The sequence below is a fragment of the Cibotium barometz genome, chromosome 48 (genome assembly GCF_041138505.1).
Source record: "Cibotium barometz isolate CiBa-2024 chromosome 48, ASM4113850v1, whole genome shotgun sequence".
NCBI lineage: Eukaryota > Viridiplantae > Streptophyta > Polypodiopsida > Cyatheales > Cibotiaceae > Cibotium > Cibotium barometz.
The window spans coordinates 23813107-23834357 of record NC_141093.1 but is presented as its reverse complement, the minus strand read 5'-3'; the positions used below and the strand labels follow the sequence as shown (position 1 = coordinate 23834357).

The 21251-nt window shown below is 41.4% G+C and overlaps 1 protein-coding gene across 1 annotated transcript; it reads left to right on the top strand.

Annotated features, from left to right (window-relative positions):
• Positions 1-297: 297 nt before the first annotated feature.
• On the top strand, positions 298-2072 carry LOC147610982 (uncharacterized). Its single transcript, XM_086785128.1, has 2 exons — positions 298-797; positions 1262-2072. Exons 1-2 carry the CDS (start codon positions 541-543, stop codon positions 1860-1862), a joined length of 858 nt encoding a protein of 285 aa, XP_086641254.1. The 5' UTR covers positions 298-540; the 3' UTR covers positions 1863-2072.
• The last annotated feature ends 19179 nt before the right edge of the window (positions 2073-21251 follow it).

Below are 21251 nucleotides of genomic sequence, written 5' to 3'. Positions count from 1 at the left end.
CACACACACCCCTCTCTCTCTATCACTCACACACTCTCTTCCCTCATTCCATCTCTCTCTCTCTCTCTCTCTCACCCCCCCCCCCGCCTCCCTCTGCCTCGCCCTCGCATACGCTCACACACCGACCACCAGCCTCTCTTTATCTCTCTCTCACACGCGCACAACACTCTCTGATCTCTCTCTCTCTCTCTCTCTCTCTCTCTCTCTCTCTGATCCTCCCTTTCTCGCTCACTCTCTCTCTCTCTCTCTCTCTCTCTGATCCTCCCTTTCTCGCTCACTCTCTCTCTCTCTCTCTAGTACCTCCCCTCTCTCAACCCAACCGTTTACTTACTCTTTTTACATTGTTATATATTAAAGCCTGCCTGCATATCATATACTTCGCCTCTGCAGCTTCAAGATTTCATTACTGCACAATTCATTCCTTTTTCTGATCTCTCTCTCTCTCTCTCTCTCTGTCTCTCTCTCTCTCTCTCTGTGACCCCCTTTTACTTAGCACTAAATCACAGATTAAGGAGCCTCCTCGTGCACTTAATTGTAGTTATGGATGCCTGTAGCCCTACGGCCTGCAAGCTCATGTGTGAAGAAATTGGTGTTGGAGACCATTACAGTTACAGTTTCAGCCTTGACAATCATCAAAGCCTCACCATCATCAGTGAGGGGAAAGAGTTGCAGCAGCTTCTATCCACAAGTCAGGAAAGCTCCTGCTGCTCACTGCATGAGTGCAGCATGTGTGGGGATGTGGGTTTAGCCCAGCATCTCTTCAGATGTCTCGCATGCTCACACCGATATCAACACACGTAAGTCAACTCACTAATCATGTTTGTTACTTAATCTTAGTGTAATTAAGGCTCTAATTAAGGTTCTTATTATCGACTAATTAATCACTCGCCATAATATAATTGTGTCTATAACAATTGAGGAAGGCATAGTTTGAATTAATAAATGTCTAATTAGCATCTTTCAAGTACTTTAAATTACACTAAACTTTTCGCCCTCAACTCATGGTTTTTCTACCAGTGATCTGCAAACATGCAGATCTGGGCGGCAATGTTTATGGGTTTTTATATTTTGGCATTTATCCTTGCTTTTATATCATGAAATCCAGCATCTAAAAAGTATGTAGTAAAGGCAGGCAAACCCACTTGATAATAGAAATGATTTGATCCTTGAAAATATTAAAACTTAGATATTATCTAAGTATGTGCATAAAATAATGATTAACGAATGATTATACTAATTACTTCATGTCGTTGTAATGCAGTTACTGCAGCAGGTACTACCCTGAAACGATGGGTGCGGAGGCATCCATTTGCAACTGGTGTTTGCCTTCGGAAGTGAAGGCGCTATTAGGAACACATGATAATATCAGGAATTACGAGCCGGAGCGAGAATTATCAAAGCATCGGCCAGCTTCGCAAGTGCTAGAAAATGATCAAAGACTGCAAGTCAAAAAGCATACAAAGGCCTTTGAGTACCTGCTGCAGATAGCTGAGTGTCACCATGTCTTAACTCCAGGGGTCTGCAACAATACACAAGAAAATAAGGACAAAATTGTGCAGGGCGGTCATGAGGAGGCTGCAGTACTGCAGAAAAACGGAGGTTGTAACCTTGCACACTGCACGGAGAAGAAAAGCTTTGCTTTGAGAGGATTAAACATGCAGCAGGTAATTAAGCGCCAGCGCAATCGCAGCCATGTTAATTGTGATGATATTGTATCACAAAAGCGGATGCTTACTCTCAACAAAGCTACTTCGTCTCTCAGTAGAATATGGAGCAGACAGAGTTCTAAAAGAGACCTCCATTCATCCTCGTCAAGGGCCATCAACCGTAGATATAAGCTTCTAGCAGACGTTCTTTGCTAAGGTTTTCTAACTCCTATAGCTTATGAAGGTTTCCTAATTAATTAGTCACAGCTTCTAATTAACCCGGGTTGTTAAAGTTGCTCGTGCGTTTACATTTAGGTTAAATGTGTCCTTTTTAATATTTAAGGATTATGTTGTTTGCATCTTGTGTACTACTAAGATAAAGAATTCCATTTTCTTTGAGCATTTATTTCCATGAATTTTGATGCAGTGTGCCTACATAGATGACCTTGCTCTATATGCATGTCATGGCCTTTCATGTTTGGTTGACTATTACCCCACTTTGGTTGACCTTGCTATGCCTTCTTTGTTTGCTTGAGTGGGATCAACTTTTTAAATTGCCATTTGGTAGAAACATGAGCTTTTTGTTTTTTGCACTTCTTAAGAATGTTGAATTCTATGTTGTCAATATTTTATGAAATTTACCTTAGATGTTCAAGATCTGCAAGAATGTTGAGTTCTATGTTGTCAATATTTTATGAAATTTACCTTAGATGTTCAAGATCTACTTATCAATTTCTACGTGGGTGACAAGTATAAGAAAGATTAGAACCACAGTTGGTTCTTTCTCCTCCTTGGCCATGTGAACAATGGCATCTATCAAGGCTTTCTTTGTCTCCACAAGTCTACTTGAGTCGTCCATATAATGCTTCTTTCTCTTTCCTTGCTTGCTCTTCCAAGAAGTGTGCGTCTTTGATCATAATGTAGATGAAGCACCAAAAACCAATGTCCTCTTGTAGTAGTAAGTGCAGATGGCCCAACTGTCTAGGACATGAAGCATATAAGACCAATATCCTCTTGTATATTTTATTGCACTAGTCTAAATGGCCTCGAATGTATAGGACATGGATTCAATATGAGTATAATTAACTCATAGGACAATGATTTACATCTTTTGTTGAATTCTTTCTTGTGCCTCTTATTAGAAGACAACTCGTTGATTTTAACATATATATCATTTTTTACATGGAGCTTATTAGTATTTGACAACTAAGTAAAAGTGCCTTTTACTTTGTGTAGGTCCAAGGATAGTTTGTTTAGAATCTTCTTGAATGGAAACACAAGATTTAAGTTTTTCAAAGTTTGAGTCCTTTCAAATCTTCTTGAATAATGGAAATGCAAGATTTAAGTTCAAGTCCTTTCTAGTCTTCTTGAAGAGATTTCATAAGTTATCTTCAAACATTGTAGAGATTATTATAGAAAACTACCAAAATTTAACTTTCAAATTTCAAAAATTTGTTTTATTATATTACAAACTGTTTTTTCACTTTGCTACTAATAATACTAAAAATAATATCTGTATAATGATTCTTTGTTTTTTATTTCTTGTTAAAAATATAAAATTAAGTATGTTAATTTAATTTATTATAATTTTAAGCTATCTATAATTATTTTTAAATAATTAAATTAAGTATTTTATCATACTTAAAAAATAAAATTGGTATATTTTTTAATTTTATCTTTGCTTTATGTTATTATTTATTACTTACGAATATAAATTTACTATGATTATCTAATAAATTACCTATTACAGAAACTATAGAAGTACATACATAAATTAAAAAACATATTTACAATGTTTATCTAACAAATTACCTATTATATACTATAGAAGTAATAATATTACGACATTATGCTATTTCTAATAGTTTTGAATAATTATTATACCTTTTTTTACTAGACTATTATAATTGCATTTTGATCTAAGCTTCATGTGAGCTATTATAATTTTATGCTATTTAAAATGACTTTGAAAGTTATATTATTTAAAGCTTATTAATATTTAAAATATTTATTGAAAATTATCCAAATCAATAAGTTATTGTAATTTTCATGAATATTTTATCTTTTTATTTGTACAAGATTTAGTCAGAAAACTTTAACATCTTATTTTAACAGCATAAAATTATAACGTTGTTAATATCTTATTTTAATAACTACAAGAATATAACGTTTTATTATAAAGATATAATTTTGAGAGTATGTATAAAAAATATTTTTTTAATAGCATAAAATTAGAACGTTGTCGTGACCTGGGCAGTATCGCTAGGAAAGTGCAAGACTTCTGGCTGTGAGAGTAGCTTCAAATCCCAGCAAGGAAACAAAACATATAACTCTTCAAGGGGCACCACCAGCAGAAGCTGTCAGCTGAACCCGGGGCTTCACTCTCTCTCGCCTCTGTAGACTCACGAACCTTCCTTTACCCAAACTAAAGTAACCACTCACCATGTACACAAAAAAAAAAGAGCACCCCCCTTGTAAGGCAAGGGACCTTAGCATAGCATCAAATGTCTTCTCAGCTTGTCATAGAACAAGGTATAGCATGGTATTATCTCAATCTCTTGTCTCAGGCATATATTCAATGGGATTGTCTCCACAACTCATGCAAGGCACACTCATCTTCGACTCTGATGATACAAGGCTTATGGCAAGAGAACTCATCATCATCTTCATATATCATCATCAAAGCTTCATCATCATGAAAGATCTTCACATAACATATGCTATATGTTTGTACAATATGATTGACATGCAACAACACTTACGAGACAAAACAAATAAAACTCACAAGACATCATCAAATACAAAGGTATACATATCTTCAGCATATGCTTGCCGACAACCCAATTGTAGACTGCATTCATGCATGTATTTCTCCTTCCAGTTTTGAATTCCAATCCACAACACAAGATCTTGGCCTCCCTCTGTGTATGGTTGCAGCTATGCCCAAACTTCACACTGGCCCTTCACTCGAACCCCTGGTCGGTGCCTGCAGAACCACCAGCTCTTGCAAGCTCTTTACCCTTTATCTCCCACAGTCGTGGGTGGCGACCTCCAACACTAGGCGGCAATACTTCTTCTGCGCCTGCAGAGCAAGCCGTCGTCCAGTTGTCACCAGCCACACACTAGTGTTCCTCTCCTCTCCTTGTACTTGTCGCTGCTCAGACACCCTCTCTGGAGCGCCTCCCTTTCTTCACAAGGCTCTCTGTCAGCAGCTGCGCTGCTCTTCACACTGGAGGCCCCCCCTTCTTTGGTTGCGGCATGGCGACTCCTCCAGGTCTCTTTCACTGCAGTTCGATCAGAGCCCCCAGCCACTCTTCCTAAGGCGGTCACCCCCCACAATCACTAGCCCTTCCTCGCCTCTGCACTGTAACAAACTCCTAGCCCCCCCTTTCTCTGCGTCTGTCTCTGCACAAGCGCCCGCCAGTCGTCCTCCTTCCCTCTACTCAGCGACCTGGCTCCTCTACTCCTTCGAGTCGGCCCACTCCTACTCGTCGACCCCGGCTCTTCACTCTTACCCAGGCCCTCCCTCCTAGTTATGGCCTGCCTATCCCGCTTATGGCCAGGGTCTGCCCACGGTCTAGCTGTCCAAGCTCTGCAATCACGTCAAGGATTTGTTTTCCTTTTTAGCCGGCACCCTTGCCTGTCACCTTCTCTTGGATTTCTTCTCCTTTCAACAGTTGGTAAACCCCAGGCTCCCCGCAAAACTCCTATTCCCCCAATCCTTCACGTGCCTTTCTATCCTTGTGCACTCCCGTCGCCCTTCCATCTTCATGGCGATTCCCATGAAAACGATTCCACTACTGGAATCGTTTAAAGCTTGCATAGCTTGTTTATTAAAATAAATCTTAAAAAAAACTCTATCGTTGAGATTTACTCCCGCGCTCATGCCAACATTCTATTTACCATGGGCACATAAGTTGGCACATCGCTTGTATCCAGCTCTACTACCCGCTTCCAAGGCCCATCTCTACACATTGACATCTGCCCATTTCTGACAAGCACCCAACACAGAACTCATGCACCGTATTATTTGGATCAGTCTATGAACTACACCCTCGAAGCTTCCATACTTTGCTCCTGATTCTCTTGGCTTCAATGTCTTTGGCCTTTTCTGACATACCAGCTGCTACACATATATTCACCATTAAAACATACGCTGCCCCTTCACATTTATTTAGCTTTACTGCTTGCCCAAATGCCCAAGATCCCATGCTAACATCTGTCAATTTTCCCAAGAGGGAATGCCAGATTATGAAATAAACTGAGAATGGCATGTTCTGAGTCAGTCTCACTGCCCCTTCTCTAAATGCCCTGTATACCCCAAAAGAAATCAGCCATGCTAGTGTATCACTTTATACTTGAAATCACACTATATTTGAACTCCTATTTACAGAGTACTAGCATATCAAGCCCATGTACAGTTTATACATCACTGTTTGCATGTCCTTGTCTTTGAATTCATGTGAATTGATCACAGAGAAGATTTTCCCTACATGGACGTGCCACAGCACGACATTCACCCCCTCTAAACCTGCACATCCTCCGGTATGTGCCAAGTCATCATCAAGATCCACATATATCTGAATGTCATCTTCATACATTAATCAGCAAAAAGAACCTGTCATCTGGCCAACCCCCATGTTTGGAACACTTTAAAGTGTTTCAAACCAAGCTTTGGTATCCATAAATATCAAACAAGTAAAAAAAACAAAGCCTTCTTGATTATCCACCATTGTTTTGCATTCAATCCCCAAATACATTTGTCATGGTTGCTAACAATCCATATACCACGATCAAATACCCATTTGCATTCCACATGAGCCTGCTCCATTGACTTATAACATATCCTTGGTTCAAATACACATAATGGCATCATAGCAAGCCATTCATCACGTTGTGCTCTTTTGCATATTACCTCCTCATCTATCTTCACCACCAATATGCTGTCAAAGCCTTTACATGCTTCACATGCATCTATGCAAACTGGTGCAAGAAAATCAAGGTGCGATGCTACATCAAAATGTCCCGGTCCATCAATAGCATAAACATCAAAAGCATCATCTTTGTCATGTAAACAAAACACATCTCTAGCATCATCAAGAGTGCAAGAAGCCTCATTCATAGATTGTTGGTTATCGATGTTTGCAAATAGAAACTCATCATCATCAAACAGCTGAGCCATCCCAAGATCCTCACTGTCTTGAGCAATAGACTCATCCACATAAACATTAACTTCACTAAACCGATCCTCTAACAAAACCTGCTTGTCTTGAAAGAGAAACTCCAAACAAAAACCACCATCTGCAAAGCAAACATCCTCTGAAACAACATTCGTATGACTTCCGGTCACATCTGCACTATCCTCCATAACATCATTAGCAACATGCATATCATCAACACCTTGAACACTATCAAACAAACATGGCAAAGCATTCATAGAAGCATCATATCCATCATCCATGGCATCTCCTTTGTCATTTTCCCTCTTACGTTTTCCTCTACCCGTGCCTCATTATTCTGGCATTTTGCAATGTAGGCATGAACAGATTGAGAACCCACAGATTCTTCCCAGCCAGTCTCAAGACGTTTACAGTCTCCTGCCTCATGCAAAGCCTGCTTAGACACCTTCTCTGACGGAATTAGCTCCATTGTTGATGGCCAAAAATCTTCATTCTCATAGTCTTCATCCTTCTCAGATTCTTGCTTTGATAAGCTGGCCTTTAACCCATAGGTTGCTGCTTCAACCATAGAGATGGGATGGCTGGCAGCCATATCCTCAACCAGCTTTTTCATCCCTCCTTTCCCAAAGTTTGTACTTAACGGAAGACTAGTCTCTGTAAGGTGGATTTTTCCATCTTTGAAAAATACAAGTTGGTTTCTGAGAGCTTCCTTATAACTAGCACAGTCTTTCTTCGCATGTGCTGGGTCATCACACCATATACATCTGAATGTAAACCCTTCCTTGCTTTGAGGCTTTTGCATAGAAGCCTGCCCTAATGGTAGCCCTTTTTCCTCAATCCTGGACATCTTCAGTTTTAGGTCTCGCATGCCCTTAATAAGCTCATCCATCGGCCCTTCTACCTTTGGGATTGCAGCAGTAGGTTTTGGTAGATTCTCAGGGGTAGCAGTTATAAGAGTTGCCGAGCTCATCACCATTTTATCCCTCCTTCGCTGCCGCTTTGCTAGCATGGTGACCGCATCCTTGACATCATTCCAATCATTCTTTAACCCCTGCTCCGTATCCTTATCCTCAAGGAGAATTTCCAGTTCTTCTTGGAGATCTTTCCCAGCTGCTTGTAAGAAGAGCTCTGTTTTTTTCCTGTCTAAGGTTGTGCGCTCTATCCTTGACAGCTGGGCATAGCGCTTCTCAAACTCTCTTAGCAACTCTGTGGTAGAAATTCCAATTTTGGGTTTTGTAACCCACTCCAAGAAAGTTCGCTTGGTCACCCGCTCAGAATCCTCCATGAAATAATCATCCTTCAAAGCAAGCTTGAACTCCTCCCAATTTCTGCCACCATGTGCTGCCTGTAATCCTCTTATGCGCTCTCTTATTTCAGGAACACATACCAGCTCGAAGCTTCGAACCATATCCTCCTCAGTCACCCTGTTTAGCTCCATTTCCTTTATATAATTGCGCAGGTATTTTGTAATGTCTTTACCATCAAATTGATCCACCTTCTTCACGATTGACCGAAGTGCTTTAGTCGTGGAAATTTTCCCCCTCTCAGCCGCTTGCTGCTATTGCATATACATAGTAAACATCTAAAACATTTGCATAACCCCGGGGTCAAAACGAACCCCCTGTCCCTCAGGATTCTCAGCTATAGCTTGCACTGTGTATTTCACCACTAACTCTCACCCCAGCAGTTTCACGTCGGGTTCACCAAAGCTGTCGTGATGTGGGCGGTATCGCTGGGAAAGTGCGAGACTTCTGGCTGTGATGTGGGCGGTATCGCTGGGAAAGTGCGAGACTTCTGGCTGTGAGAGTAGCTTCAAATCCCAGCAAGGAAACAAAACATATAACTCTTCAAGGGGCACCACTAGCAGAAGCTGTCAGCTGAACCCGGGGCTTCACTCTCTCTCGCCTCTGTAGACTCACGAACCTTTCTTTACCCAAACTAAAGTAACCACTCACCATGTACACAAAAAAAAAAGAGCACCCCCCTTGTAAGGCAAGGGACCTTAGCATAGCATCAAATGTCTTCTCAGCTTGTCATAGAACAAGGTATAGCATGGTATTATCTCAATCTCTTGTCTCAGGCATATATTCAATGGGATTGTCTCCACAACTCATGCAAGGCACACTCATCTTCGACTCTGATGATACAAGGCTTATGGCAAGAGAACTCATCATCATCTTCATATATCATCATCAAAGCTTCATCATCATGAAAGATCTTCACATAACATATGCTATATGTTTGTACAATATGATTGACATGCAACAACACTTACGAGACAAAACAAATAAAACTCACAAGACATCATCAAATACAAAGGTATACATATCTTCAGCATATGCTTGCCGACAGCCCAATTCATCAAGCTCTATTGTTTTGTAGACTGCATTCATGCGTGTATTTCTCCTTCCAGTTTTGAATTCCAATCCACAACACAAGATCTTGGCCTCCCTCTGTGTATGGTTGCAGCTGTGCCCAAACTTCACACTGGCCCTTCACTCGAACCCCTGGTCGGTGCCTGCAGAACCACCAGCTCTTGCAAGCTCTTTACCCTTTATCTCCCATAGTCGTGGGTGGCGACCTCCAGCACTAGGCGGCAATACTTCTTCTGCGCCTGCAGCAAGCCGTCGTCCAGTTGTCGCCAGCCACACACTAGTGTTCCTCTCCTCTCCTTGTACTTGTCGCTGCTCACACCCTCTCTGGAGCGCCTCCCTTTCTTCACAAGGCTCTCTGTCAGCAGCTGCACTGCTCTTCACACTGGAGGCCCCCCCTTCTTTGGTTGCGGCATGGCGACTCCTCCAGGTCTCTTTCACTGTAGTTCGATCAGAGCCCCCAGTCACTCTTCCTAAGGCGGTCACCCCCCACAATCACTAGCCCTTCCTCGCCTCTGCGCACTGTAACAAACTCCTAGCCCCCCCTTTCTCTGCGTCTGTCTCTGCACAAGCGCCCGCCAGGCGTCCTCCTTCCCTCTACTCAGCAACCTGGCTCCTCTACTCCTTCGAGTCGGCCCACTCCTACTCGTCGACCCCGGCTCTTCACTCTTACCCAGGCCCTCCCTCCTAATTACGGCCTGCCTATCCCGCTTATGGCCAGGGTCTGCCCACGGTCCAGCTGTCCAAGCTCTGCAATCACGTCAAGGATTTGTTTTCCTTTTTAGCCGGCACCCCTGCCTGTCACCTTCTCTTGGATTTCTTCTCCTTTCAACAGCTAGTAAACCCCAGGCTCCCCGCAAAACTCCTATTCCCCCAATCCTTCACGTGCCTTTCTATCCTTGTGCACTCCCGTCGCCCTTCCATCTTCATGGCGATTCCCATGAAAACGATTCCACTACTGGAATCGTTTAAAGCTTGCATAGCTTGTTTATTAAAATAAATCTTAAAAAAAACTCTATCATTGAGATTTACTCCCGCGCTCATGCCAACATTCCATTTACTATGGGCACATAAGTTGGCACATCGCTTGTATCCAGCTCTACTGCCCGCTTCCAAGGCCCATCTCTACACATTGACATCTGCCCATTTATGATAAGCACCCAACACAGAACTCATGCACCGTAGTATTTGGATCAGTCTATGAACTACACCCTCGAAGCTTCGATACTTTGCTCCTGATTCTCCTGGCTTCAATGTCTTTGGCCTTTTCTGACATACCAGCTGCTACACATATATTCACCATTAAAACATATGCTGCCCCTTTACATTTATTTAGCTTTACTGCTTGCCCAAATGCCCAAGATCCCATGCTAACATCTGTCAATTTTCCCAAGAGGGAATGCCAGATTATGAAATAAACTGAGAATGGCATGTTCTGAGTCAGTCTCACTGCCCCTTCTCTAAATGCCCTGTATACCCCAAAAGAAATTAGCCATGCTAGTGTATCACTTCATACTTGAAATCACACTATATTTGAACTCCTATTTACAGAGTACTAGCATATCAAGCCCATGTACAGTTTATACATCACTATTTGCATGTCCTTGTCTTTGAATTCATGTGAATTGATCACAGAGAAGATTTTCCCTACATGGACGTGCCACAGCACGACAACGTTGTTAATAAAAGATTAAAAAACCACATACTTAGTCTGTTAAAGTCTCCTTGTTGGTTAGAGATTGGTTATGCCTTGTCTTCTATCACAAGTTCTATCACAAGCTTGTCGTCCTTGTGTCCTATTTCTTCCCTTCTTTTTCTTGTTTGTTCTTACCGTTGGTTGATGGAAAGGTGTGCGAAGGCTCTCAGTTTATCACTTGTATATAAGATAAGAGAATGGAGAGTATCTCATGTCTGTTGAAGATGAGAAAGAGAGCTTCACATTTCTTTTTGCCCACTAGAGTCGATTCTTCATCAAATGTTCAGGAATCGCGTTTTCTCGCAAATTTCTGGATTCCTTGTTTTCCTCTTTCATTTTCTATTCAATAATAGTTCCTATTATTGTACCTATTTATGAGTGGAAGCTTACCTTATGGAAGTCATCTCGCAAATTTCTGGATTCCTTGTTTTCCTCTTTCATTTTCTATTCAATAATAGTTCCTATTATTGTACCTATTTATGAGTGGAAGCTTACCTTATGGAAGTCATCTTTAAAGTTAACTAAATATTTTTCTTATTCTTTCAGTTCTGATGGCAAGGACAAAGGCTACTGCAAGGAGAAAGGGAAGTGGGCCTAACCTAGCAGTGGCTGGAGGTCAAAGTCCTTCAAAGGGGAGGTCCAAGTCCTCAAAGAAGGGCAAGCCCATGCACATGCTCCAGATAAGCCAGAAGAAGAGAATCAATCAGGGAGCAAATGTTCTCAGGGAGATCAGGAAGGCACAAAAGGCGGTAGGTTTCACAATGCCCATGGCTCCTTTCCAGAGACTTGTGAGGCAAGTATGTGATAATTGGGGTGTCAGTTTCAGGTGGTGTAGGACAGGCCTTCTCACCCTACAGGAGGCAGCAGAGGATTTTCTCATAGAGTTCTTCCAGGATACCATGCTAGTTGCTGCCCATGCTCATAGGGTGACAATAATGAAAAAGGATATTAACACGTTAGTGAGAGTAAGGTACAGATATGATAAAATTTTGAATGCAGAAGACTGGGATGATATTAAGATGAGAGACATCTTATTAAGATGAGAGACATCTTATTAATACCACCAAGCAGGAAGCAGTCTAAGGATGAGGTAAAGATAGAAGAGGTCACACACAACTATGAGACTAGAGGGAAGTCAGCCTATGAGGATTTGATGAAACAACAAGTGAAGGACTCATCTTCGGACCTAGAGTCAGAAACACTTGTTAAGGAATTGAAGATAAAGGAGAGGCTTCTGGAATTGGGGCCCAAAATTAGAATAAAATTAGAGACAACTGATTTTGATATGGCTGATTTGGAGTTCAGGCTCACGAGGGACTGTTTAGAAGCTCTTTCCCCCCCAGAGGAAGTCGTACCTGACAGATACTCTCATCCTGGCTACTCTCTAGTACGTGTTTTCCAAGATTTCTTTTCTACAAAGGTATCAATCCTTTTCAATCTCAAACTGAGTCTTTGGATCTTTCCTTGTGCAGCATGTTCAAGAACAAATTGCATCCTGGGGTTATGCACAGGATCTTCATCACTGATCCAAGAATCTCTTTCAAGCTCAGAGATCACACAGAGAGCAGTGCAGACATTGCAAAATGGTTCAAGTACTGTAATTTTGAAGTAGTTGATATCATCTTCCTACCATACCACTCCAAGTAAGAACACATGGATTTCAGATTACACAGTACCTTGCTTTTTGGTTCCTTTATCATTCTGGTCCTTATATTATTCTTCTTTTTGTAGCTCTCATTGGAGTTTTGTTTCCATTGACCTTGAACAAAAGAGATGTTATACATTTAACTCTCTTCAGGGTACCCACCAGGAGCTTGGCCTGTAAGTCTTATCCTTGATGTATTCTCATGAAACTTTGGGGTATGGAGGATGCTAATATCAAAGTAATTTGATAGTTCTCACAGTTCCTTTGGTATTGTAGTGGCTTGAAAAGACTTTTTGATGCCCTGGACTTATGTCCTCCAAATACAAATTTACTCAACCTGATTGAACCAATCGCACTGCTGCAGGTTTGTGGAAGAACACCAATCTTATCTTATCTTCTGTATAGAGAACTGTTTATCTTTATTGATATTCTCATAATTTATTAACAGACACCACAACAAAAAGACCCATATACTTGTGGATGGAGATTACTTATAGCAGCTAAATACATGTTGGACTCCTACTTTTCAGGGGGTGAACTACTTCTCCAGATCCACTTCCCATGCCCTGCTCTAATCACTTGACTTTAGCATCTGAGGAGGCTTCCCTAGAAATCTCTCTTGCAACTCATGGTTTTTAGGGAGATACTTTTTGTGGCCCTCGTAGACAACCTTCCTAAAAGCTGTTAAGTACCAGACCTCTAATCCATGCCCACATATAGGGCATGCATTACAACCAGATATTGAAAGCCCTACCAAACATTCTAATCATTGTGATGAGATATGAAAATAATCCAAAAATACCAAAATCTTATAATAATTGACTACTTACCACCAGAACACTCTTCATGCATGGTCCACATAAGTATTCCTCACGCTATTGCATCCCTTTCTCCGAACCGCTTAGACGCATCATGAACTTGGATACCATCCCATAACGTGCGTAGCTCCTCAACTAATGGAACCATCCCATAACGTGCATAGCTGATCAACTAATGGAGCCAAGTAGACGTCCATGTTCTTCACCTTGTACATCCATGGAACTATCAAGGAAAGTAAAAGGTGCCCCTTCTTTATTTCTAACCATGGTGGCAGGTTATAGTTCACTAGGCAAAAAGGCTGTGTACTCCATGATGAACTTCGTAAGCCAAATGGATTGACTCCATCCATTGCTAGTCCAAGATAAATATGACGAGGCTCTTCCCCAAATTCCACCCACTTCTCTTCGATATGCCTCCATGCTAGAGAATCAGTAGGCACACGCATAACATCATCTGTGGATCTGGGTTCTGATACCAAGTCATTAAAGATATAATGGATTTACATCTCAACATTCTTTGAATACGTGGAATGATGTGGAAGTGTTATAAAACTTTAGCAGGGACCCTTTGTCCTTGGACATCTTGCCTATATCTCAATCAAACCACATTATGGACACTTGTGAAGAGTGGCGTACTCATGTCGAAAGAGAATACAATCAATCAGACAAGCATGGTATGTGTTATACTCCATCCCTATGGAGTACAACATTGATTTTGCTTGTGCATGGTTTGGAGGCATCTCATTTTCTTCTAGTAGAATTTGATCCTTCAATAACTTGTATGATATAACCAAACGAATGGTAAAGGAGAAAGACAAGACATTCATGCAAGCAGGTGAAACATAGAGAGGGGAAGGGATATATACCCCATAAATTTTGAAATGCTCGTATCATATATTGATTGCATGTTCAATATGGAGAGGTAAGTGTGGGAGAATTGAAACACGTGCTCCATGGTAAAGTGGTAGGTGAGCAAGCCTACGTAGCTCTTTCTCCTCTCGAGAAGCATGCTCCACACACCGTCTGATGTCTTCTATACTTCTTGGTCCGTTGCATGCTCCGAATCATGATTGTCGGTTATGTGGCTTGTATCGTGTAGTAGAGAATCTATTATATCGTCCAAGTCATGTTCTAGAACTTGATCCGAGTCCATAAAATAGCTTGCTTGGGTTCCAATCTCATCGAGGTTTCCTCTACCCTTGCCCTTTTTTGATGCCAAAATTGACATCTATTTCAATGCACGTTTCAATGCTATAAAAATTTTAAGAGAACTGCGACGCCTCTTTTGCTGCGTTTTGGAAAATCTAATAGGGAAGTGCTCTCTCCCCAAACTATAGGTTCTCTCCTCTCACCTCTCACCTCCCCCATCCCTAAACCCTAAATCTAAGCCCTTCCCCATCCTTCTCTTGCTTTCAATTTTTTGTATGTGTGTAGACTAACATGCTGTTTTTTTGTTTTGCAGCTTCTAATTTGCTGAGATTCTAGGTAACCCTTCTCCCCAAACTTTTGCAGGTTCTCTCCTCTCACCTCCCTCATCCCTAAACCCGAAATCTAAGCCCTTCCCCATCCTTCTCTTGCTTCCAATTTTTTGTATGTGTGTAGACTAACATGCTGTGTTTTTTTTAATTTTGCAGCTTCTAATTTGCTGAGATTCCAGGTAACCCTTCTTCTTTTTCTCTTGTTTTTAATTTATTATGTCTTGTTTTTACTATTGCACCCTTGGATTTAAGATTATCTTAAACTTAAGCTTAATGCATGCATTAGCTCTATGCATAGAGACTAATGCATGCATAGAGCTCTTAAGCTTATCCAAAGAGAGCTTATGCATAAGCTTCAAGCTCTGTTCATAAGCCTATGCTTAAGGCTTATGCTTAAGCCTATGTGTCGTGCATTTTGACGACTATAAAGACGTTTATTTCTATGCCTATCGATGTTATAAAATCGACACTTTTTTTTCATGTATATCGATGCTTTTGGGGATTTTTAACATACTCAAATCCGTCGAAAAAAACGTCGAAAAGCAACCGCCTCTAATAGTGAGGGTGGCTAAAAGTGATGGTTATGAAAATGGAAGCATGGAAGATCTACTTAAGCTAGTGGTGGTCACATGAATGAGGTCACATACATGAGACAAGCACAATTACGAGAAAATTATGGCTACTAAACAGGGGGCAACTACTAGAAGTGATGGCTATGGAAATGGAACCATGGAAAGTCTACTTAAGATTTTTGCAACATAAGATAAAAGGAGGGACACTATAATAGAAATAGGGACATAGCCATCATGATGAAAGGTATCCATAAAATATTGAGAAAACTTTGAGAGAGTGGTGCAAGCAGTGATAGTGATGGCACCAACCATGATGTGGCTATTTTGTAGCTATACATATGGTTATACACATGGGCTACACACGCGACTACCAATGTGACTATGCCACATGTATATCCATGCGTAGATAGCCACGTTGACTAGAAAAAAAATTATTCTCTCGCCCTACACGACACATTATAGTACCTATCTACCTTGATCTTCCTTTATCTCAGTCATGTTCTTCCTTCCTTGCTCTCCCACAAGTATAGTGCTCTCTTCCACAAGCATGATTCTCTCTTCCCACAAGCATAATGGAATCAAGCACAAGGTATGTGCTTCCTCCCTTCTATGTTTTTTAATAAAAATGTTTATATTTTCTATATTCTTCTCCATTCCTCCTCTCTATTGATTTAATATTATTTTTTTCCTCCTCTCCATTCCTCCTCTCCAATCCCTCTCTCTATTGATTTAATATTATTTTTTGTTTGTTTGGTTTTGTATTAATGTAAAGACTCTTTAGGACATGCTCTCTTTAGCTAGCTTGAGGTAAGCTACAACCCTAAACTAATACTCTTGTTTTATGGTGTTATGTTTTTTTAAATTCTATGTTTAGGGTTTAGGTATGCACACATGTTTTCCTAATTCTTTGTGCACGAGTTCTCTACTTTATACTCTAGAGGTGTTTTTCATATAGCTCATGTTTCTTTTATGTGTAGGTCCTCCATCTATAGATTGTTTGGTCTCTATTCTCTTAGACCAACCATGAACATGATGCACGTGATCAAAATGCACCCACATTTCCTGCAAGTTACCACCCGGTCTCATTCTATTTACCAAATCTACTCCACTCCCAAGGCTGAGAATTGACATTTTGGAAACATGTGGTTGCATCTTTGAACCCAACTACCCTGGGAAAAGAATTCTATGCAAAAAGTCCTCTATGCCTATGCTTTTGGCTATACCTATACGAGCAAGAAGCTTACCCCCAAAAACATTGAAGGCAAGGGATTTTTTAATCAGAACTATACATTTGGTGCTCTGTGCCATAGAGGCTACACAGAGCACCTTAGAGAGAGCTTTCAAAAAGAAGAGAGTGAAGGCAGATTGAGGGGTATAGTCCCTATGGATAATGGCGATGCCATCCACAGGAAGTCGACCAAGATAGTGCACCAATGCAGCATCATGTCCATGGACCTTGGCTTGGTCTCTGTTGCTACCGCTGCCTCTCCCAGCAAATGCGTCAATTTCAACCACCCTCTGCAATCAAAGGAAAAATCAAAATATTTTCCTATACATAATTACAAATGTTTCTAGGTTGTAAAAGGTCGATTATTACCTCTTGCTCAATGTCTTCTTTTGCCAAAGTGCTGGTGGGGGGCGGAGAGGTCAATCGAGGACTTAGCCTCATCCTTTTTTGGTGCTTTGGTCTCCTCCATTACTCCAGCAGCAGCAAGGGTATCCTTTTCAGCCTTTAGCTTGTCTTGTAAGGTTGTGAATTCCTTCTCTGGAACTAGGGCTTGCTCTGCGGTCTCAACCACAGTTTCCTTGACTAAAGCAACTGTCTCTGTGATAGATTCTCTAAGGGGTAATATAGCACTATCTAGGTATCTAGGTGAGGACTGAGGTTGGATGTATCAAGGTTCCCACCTCACATCGCGTGCATATAATGCCCAAGCATTCATCCATTCTCAAGCCAGTTGTCTTTTTTCAAGGTCATGAAGAAATAAGTATTCTTCACCTTCCACCACAATGGTGCTCAAGAGATTGATCTCAAGCTCTGACAGCACCTTGCTCTCCTCATGTGGGGAAGATGGCCCCGCATCTTCTACTACAGTGGGCTGTTAAGCTGTAGATTGTGCACCCTTTGGAATGATGCAAGCTGCTCTTCTACACCAGCACTCGTTCTCCTACTGCCTTCACTTCCTTGTCATCCCTCAAATACCCTGCCAACTGCAATGCGTAGGCATCTCTACTTCCTCATCCGAATCCTCATCGCTCGCTGACGAGGAACTCAAAAGTGGCGAGCCACGAGAGGAACCTAGTTCCTAAATTTCCCTTCCCCAACCTCTTCACCTCCTGCTTATTGAAGGAGGCGCTGGATGTAGGGACAGTCATATTGTTGAATGTACTTAAGCAGCTCAATAGATACCCATCGATCATTGAGGCAATGGGGAAAGGAGATGGAGTGGGGAGCCAAGCATTGCTCCATGTATGCAATCTGTGTCTCATAATGTTGGGACGCAAGGGCGAGCGACTTTTCAAAGTCGACTTCATGAGAGAACATGACAAAGAGCTCGCTCTTGCCCGCCCACAGGGTGGTGGAGAGGAACTCATAGAAGTTGTCAAAGTGGGTAGCCATGTGAATGCAAAGAGATAGTGTGAGCTCATGCTTGGCTTCTACTATCGCGTGAAAATGAGAAAGAAGGCACCTTTGGCTATTTATAGTTAAAATTCAAAGTTTGGCCTTTTCACACTAGACCGCTAGACAAAAAAATTATAGTTTGCAAAAATATTAAGATTTCAATTAAATAAAGATTGGTTAAAAAAGAGCCTGCTACAAAATTACAAGCATGTCATCTAATCTAAAATTGTTATAATGTCTTCATTTTTTGCCCCTCTTGTGACATTTACTTCATGTTGATCTCCATCTCCTTGTTGACTTGAAAGCTTATCATTGCCTTCACCTCGATCTTGAAACTCTTGCCCCTCACATATATCAAAACAGAGGCTATTTTTCCATATACTCAGTTCATCTTCAAGCTCTTCCACATGCCTACTATGTGTACACATCACCTTGATGTGACCCCTCATTAACCTTGATATATCAAAACAGAGGCTATTTTTCCATATACTCAGTTCATCTTCAAGCTCTTCCACATGCCTACTATGTGTACACATCACCTTGATGTGACCCCTCATTAACCTCCCAACCCTCTCCTAGTAATCCTTGAATGAGGTCAGACCGTACCTCCTTAAAAATATACATTGTTTTTGTTTGGTGCATTGGCATGGAATTGAACATGTGCACAAAAACATGTAAAGGACAAAACCAATTTAGCCCTACTGACCTAGATGCCTTTGAAAACTTGAGTGATGTCTTGATATCACTTACCATCTTAAACTTTAAGCATAAGATGGTCCAAGCATCAGGTTTGGGCCGTTCGGGATTGTTAAGAGGGGGGTTGGGGATCTCTTCTAGCTTGCCAAATAAACCTGGTTTTTTATCTACAAAATATGAGTGAGAAAAGAAAAAGATATTGTTCTATACAAGATCACTTGGGCTTTGAGATACAAACATTGCCTCTCCAATGGATGCATGCATAGCATAGAAAACTCCAGTGAGGCTTTGGAGTGGTTGCTCCTCAACATAATTAGAGGGGAAAATATCTGCAGAGAGACATAAGAAAATGGAGAATCATAAGAAATTTTGAAACAAAAAATCCAATATTAGCATGTTGTTAAAGCTGTGTTTCTGTCACACTGACAATTTGAAGGAAACCTTGGTCGTTGGCCTTGAATGTACAGGTCTCCAAGGGTATACACATGTTGCACTATGGCAACCAGTCCTTCCTTCTTATTATGCTTGAAGCCTTGTAGCCGCCCCTTCCAATGATGTAGCATATTCCCCAGTTAACGCACTCGTCGATGTGGTCCCTTAGAGCTTGGCTGCATGTAGACCCAAGCCCCAACCCTGAATCTTGTTGGAGCCCAAACTCCATTCTCATCTCTTGTGTTATGCAGCACAAGCTCTTCCACCTTCTCCCTAGGTCTTCTCACATTACTCGAAGAGGCCATGGTGGTAAGAAAAGAGAAAAAGAGAAAAGAAAAGCTTGTTTTACAATAGAAGAGTGGAGAGGAGAGAAAGTTCAGGATTTTCAGTGCAGCAATGGAAAGATTAAAAGAGGGTTAGAGTTTGAGAATAGGCTTCCTGAACCTAGAGTAGACTAAAGAGGGATAGAGTTTCTGCAGCAATGGAGAGGGATGGAGCTTAAGAGAGAGAGAGAGAGAGAGAGATTGAGAGGGAGGGAGAGAGAGGGAGCTTGAGAGAGAGAGAGAGAGAGAGAGAGAGAGAGGGAGATTGAGAGGGAGGGAGCTTGAGAAGGAGGGAGAGCTTGAGAGGGATGGAGTTTTTGCAGCAATGGAGAGCTTAGAAAAGGAAGCAAGAGGGAGAGGGAGCTTGAGACTGAGGGAGCTTGACAAGGAGGGAGAGCTTGAGAGGTATGGAGTTTCTGCAGCAATGGAGAGCTTAGAAGAGGAAGAAAGAGGTTCAAAATGAGCTTTCCAAACCTAGAGTATGTTGGGGGGAAGTTTGAGAGGGAAAACACACTTTTGGGAAAAAATTAAAATTTTTCAATTTTTAGGGTTTTTAATCTGCACGATTCGAGGTGGGGGGACCTCTAAGTCTGGTCCCAAGAGGTAGGGGGACAAGAGTAGTAATTAGGCCCCATTAGCAAACCAAAGCCTAGGCCCCCTAGGGTCAAAGAAGTCAAAAATGTGCACCCAGCCCTCTTCTTATTGGTCCATTCCTAATCAAAAGTTAATCCAAGAGGCCCTCTTTGGGTCTAAAAAATTCCTAATGCACAGGACAAGCATGGTCTCAAGAAGAGGGAATAAATTTCACCAGGCAAGAAGTTGTTATGCAATGATAAAACGATTGAAGAAAGGATGCTAAAGTGCCAAAATTGGAGCCCATTACAACCCAGAGCAGTGGAAGCATCCTAAGAAAGGAAATGGAAAGAAATTCAGAGCAAGTTCGGATAGTAAAACTAACAAGGGAAGGTCAAGAAAAAGAAAGAGAATCAAAGGAGGGAGAAGGAAGAGTGTACAGAGGCCAAAGTATGCCCACTGATAAAGGAGAAAAGAAACAACCCCATGAAGGAATACGACCTATGGGAGGATCTCAACAAGATAAAGATAAACATCACATTGGATTAGATGCTGAATCTGATTCCCAACTATAGGTAAAGCTATTCCAGGCCATAATGCCAAGTGGAAGATTAGCGTAGATGCTCGTGTAGAGGGGAAATGGAAAATCCGGCTGACAGAGTATAGGAATGTGGAAATAGTCCAAGACTATGACATATCCGTTCTAGAGGTGACCATAAAGATCAAAGGGGAGATAGTGTCAAGGGTCATTCTAGATCGAGGTTCAGGAGTAAATATAATAGTAGACAGCTTGGCCAAAAAGCTAGGAACCATAGATATATAGTCTGTTCCATTCCAAATCCGGATGGTTGATCAGATAAGAGTCCAAATAGTTGGAATCATCAGGGGAGAAAAAATTGAGGTGGCAACATGCATGTTCACTATTGTTTTCATAGTCTTGAAGATGACTGAGATAGCGGGTGCATATATCATGCTGTTGGGAAGACCGTGGCTCAGAGTGGAAGAATCAAGCACAACTAGGATACGGACATGATTACAATCCGTAGGGGGAAAAAGAAGGTATGCATCTGAGTCACAAGGAAAGACAAGTTAAATTTGGCCAGCCGATTGTTGCATGTAAGAAGCCCTAAATTACTTGGAGGGGTAGAAGATGACGAGGAAGAGTAGATCCTAAAAGAAAATCTAGATGAAGGAAAA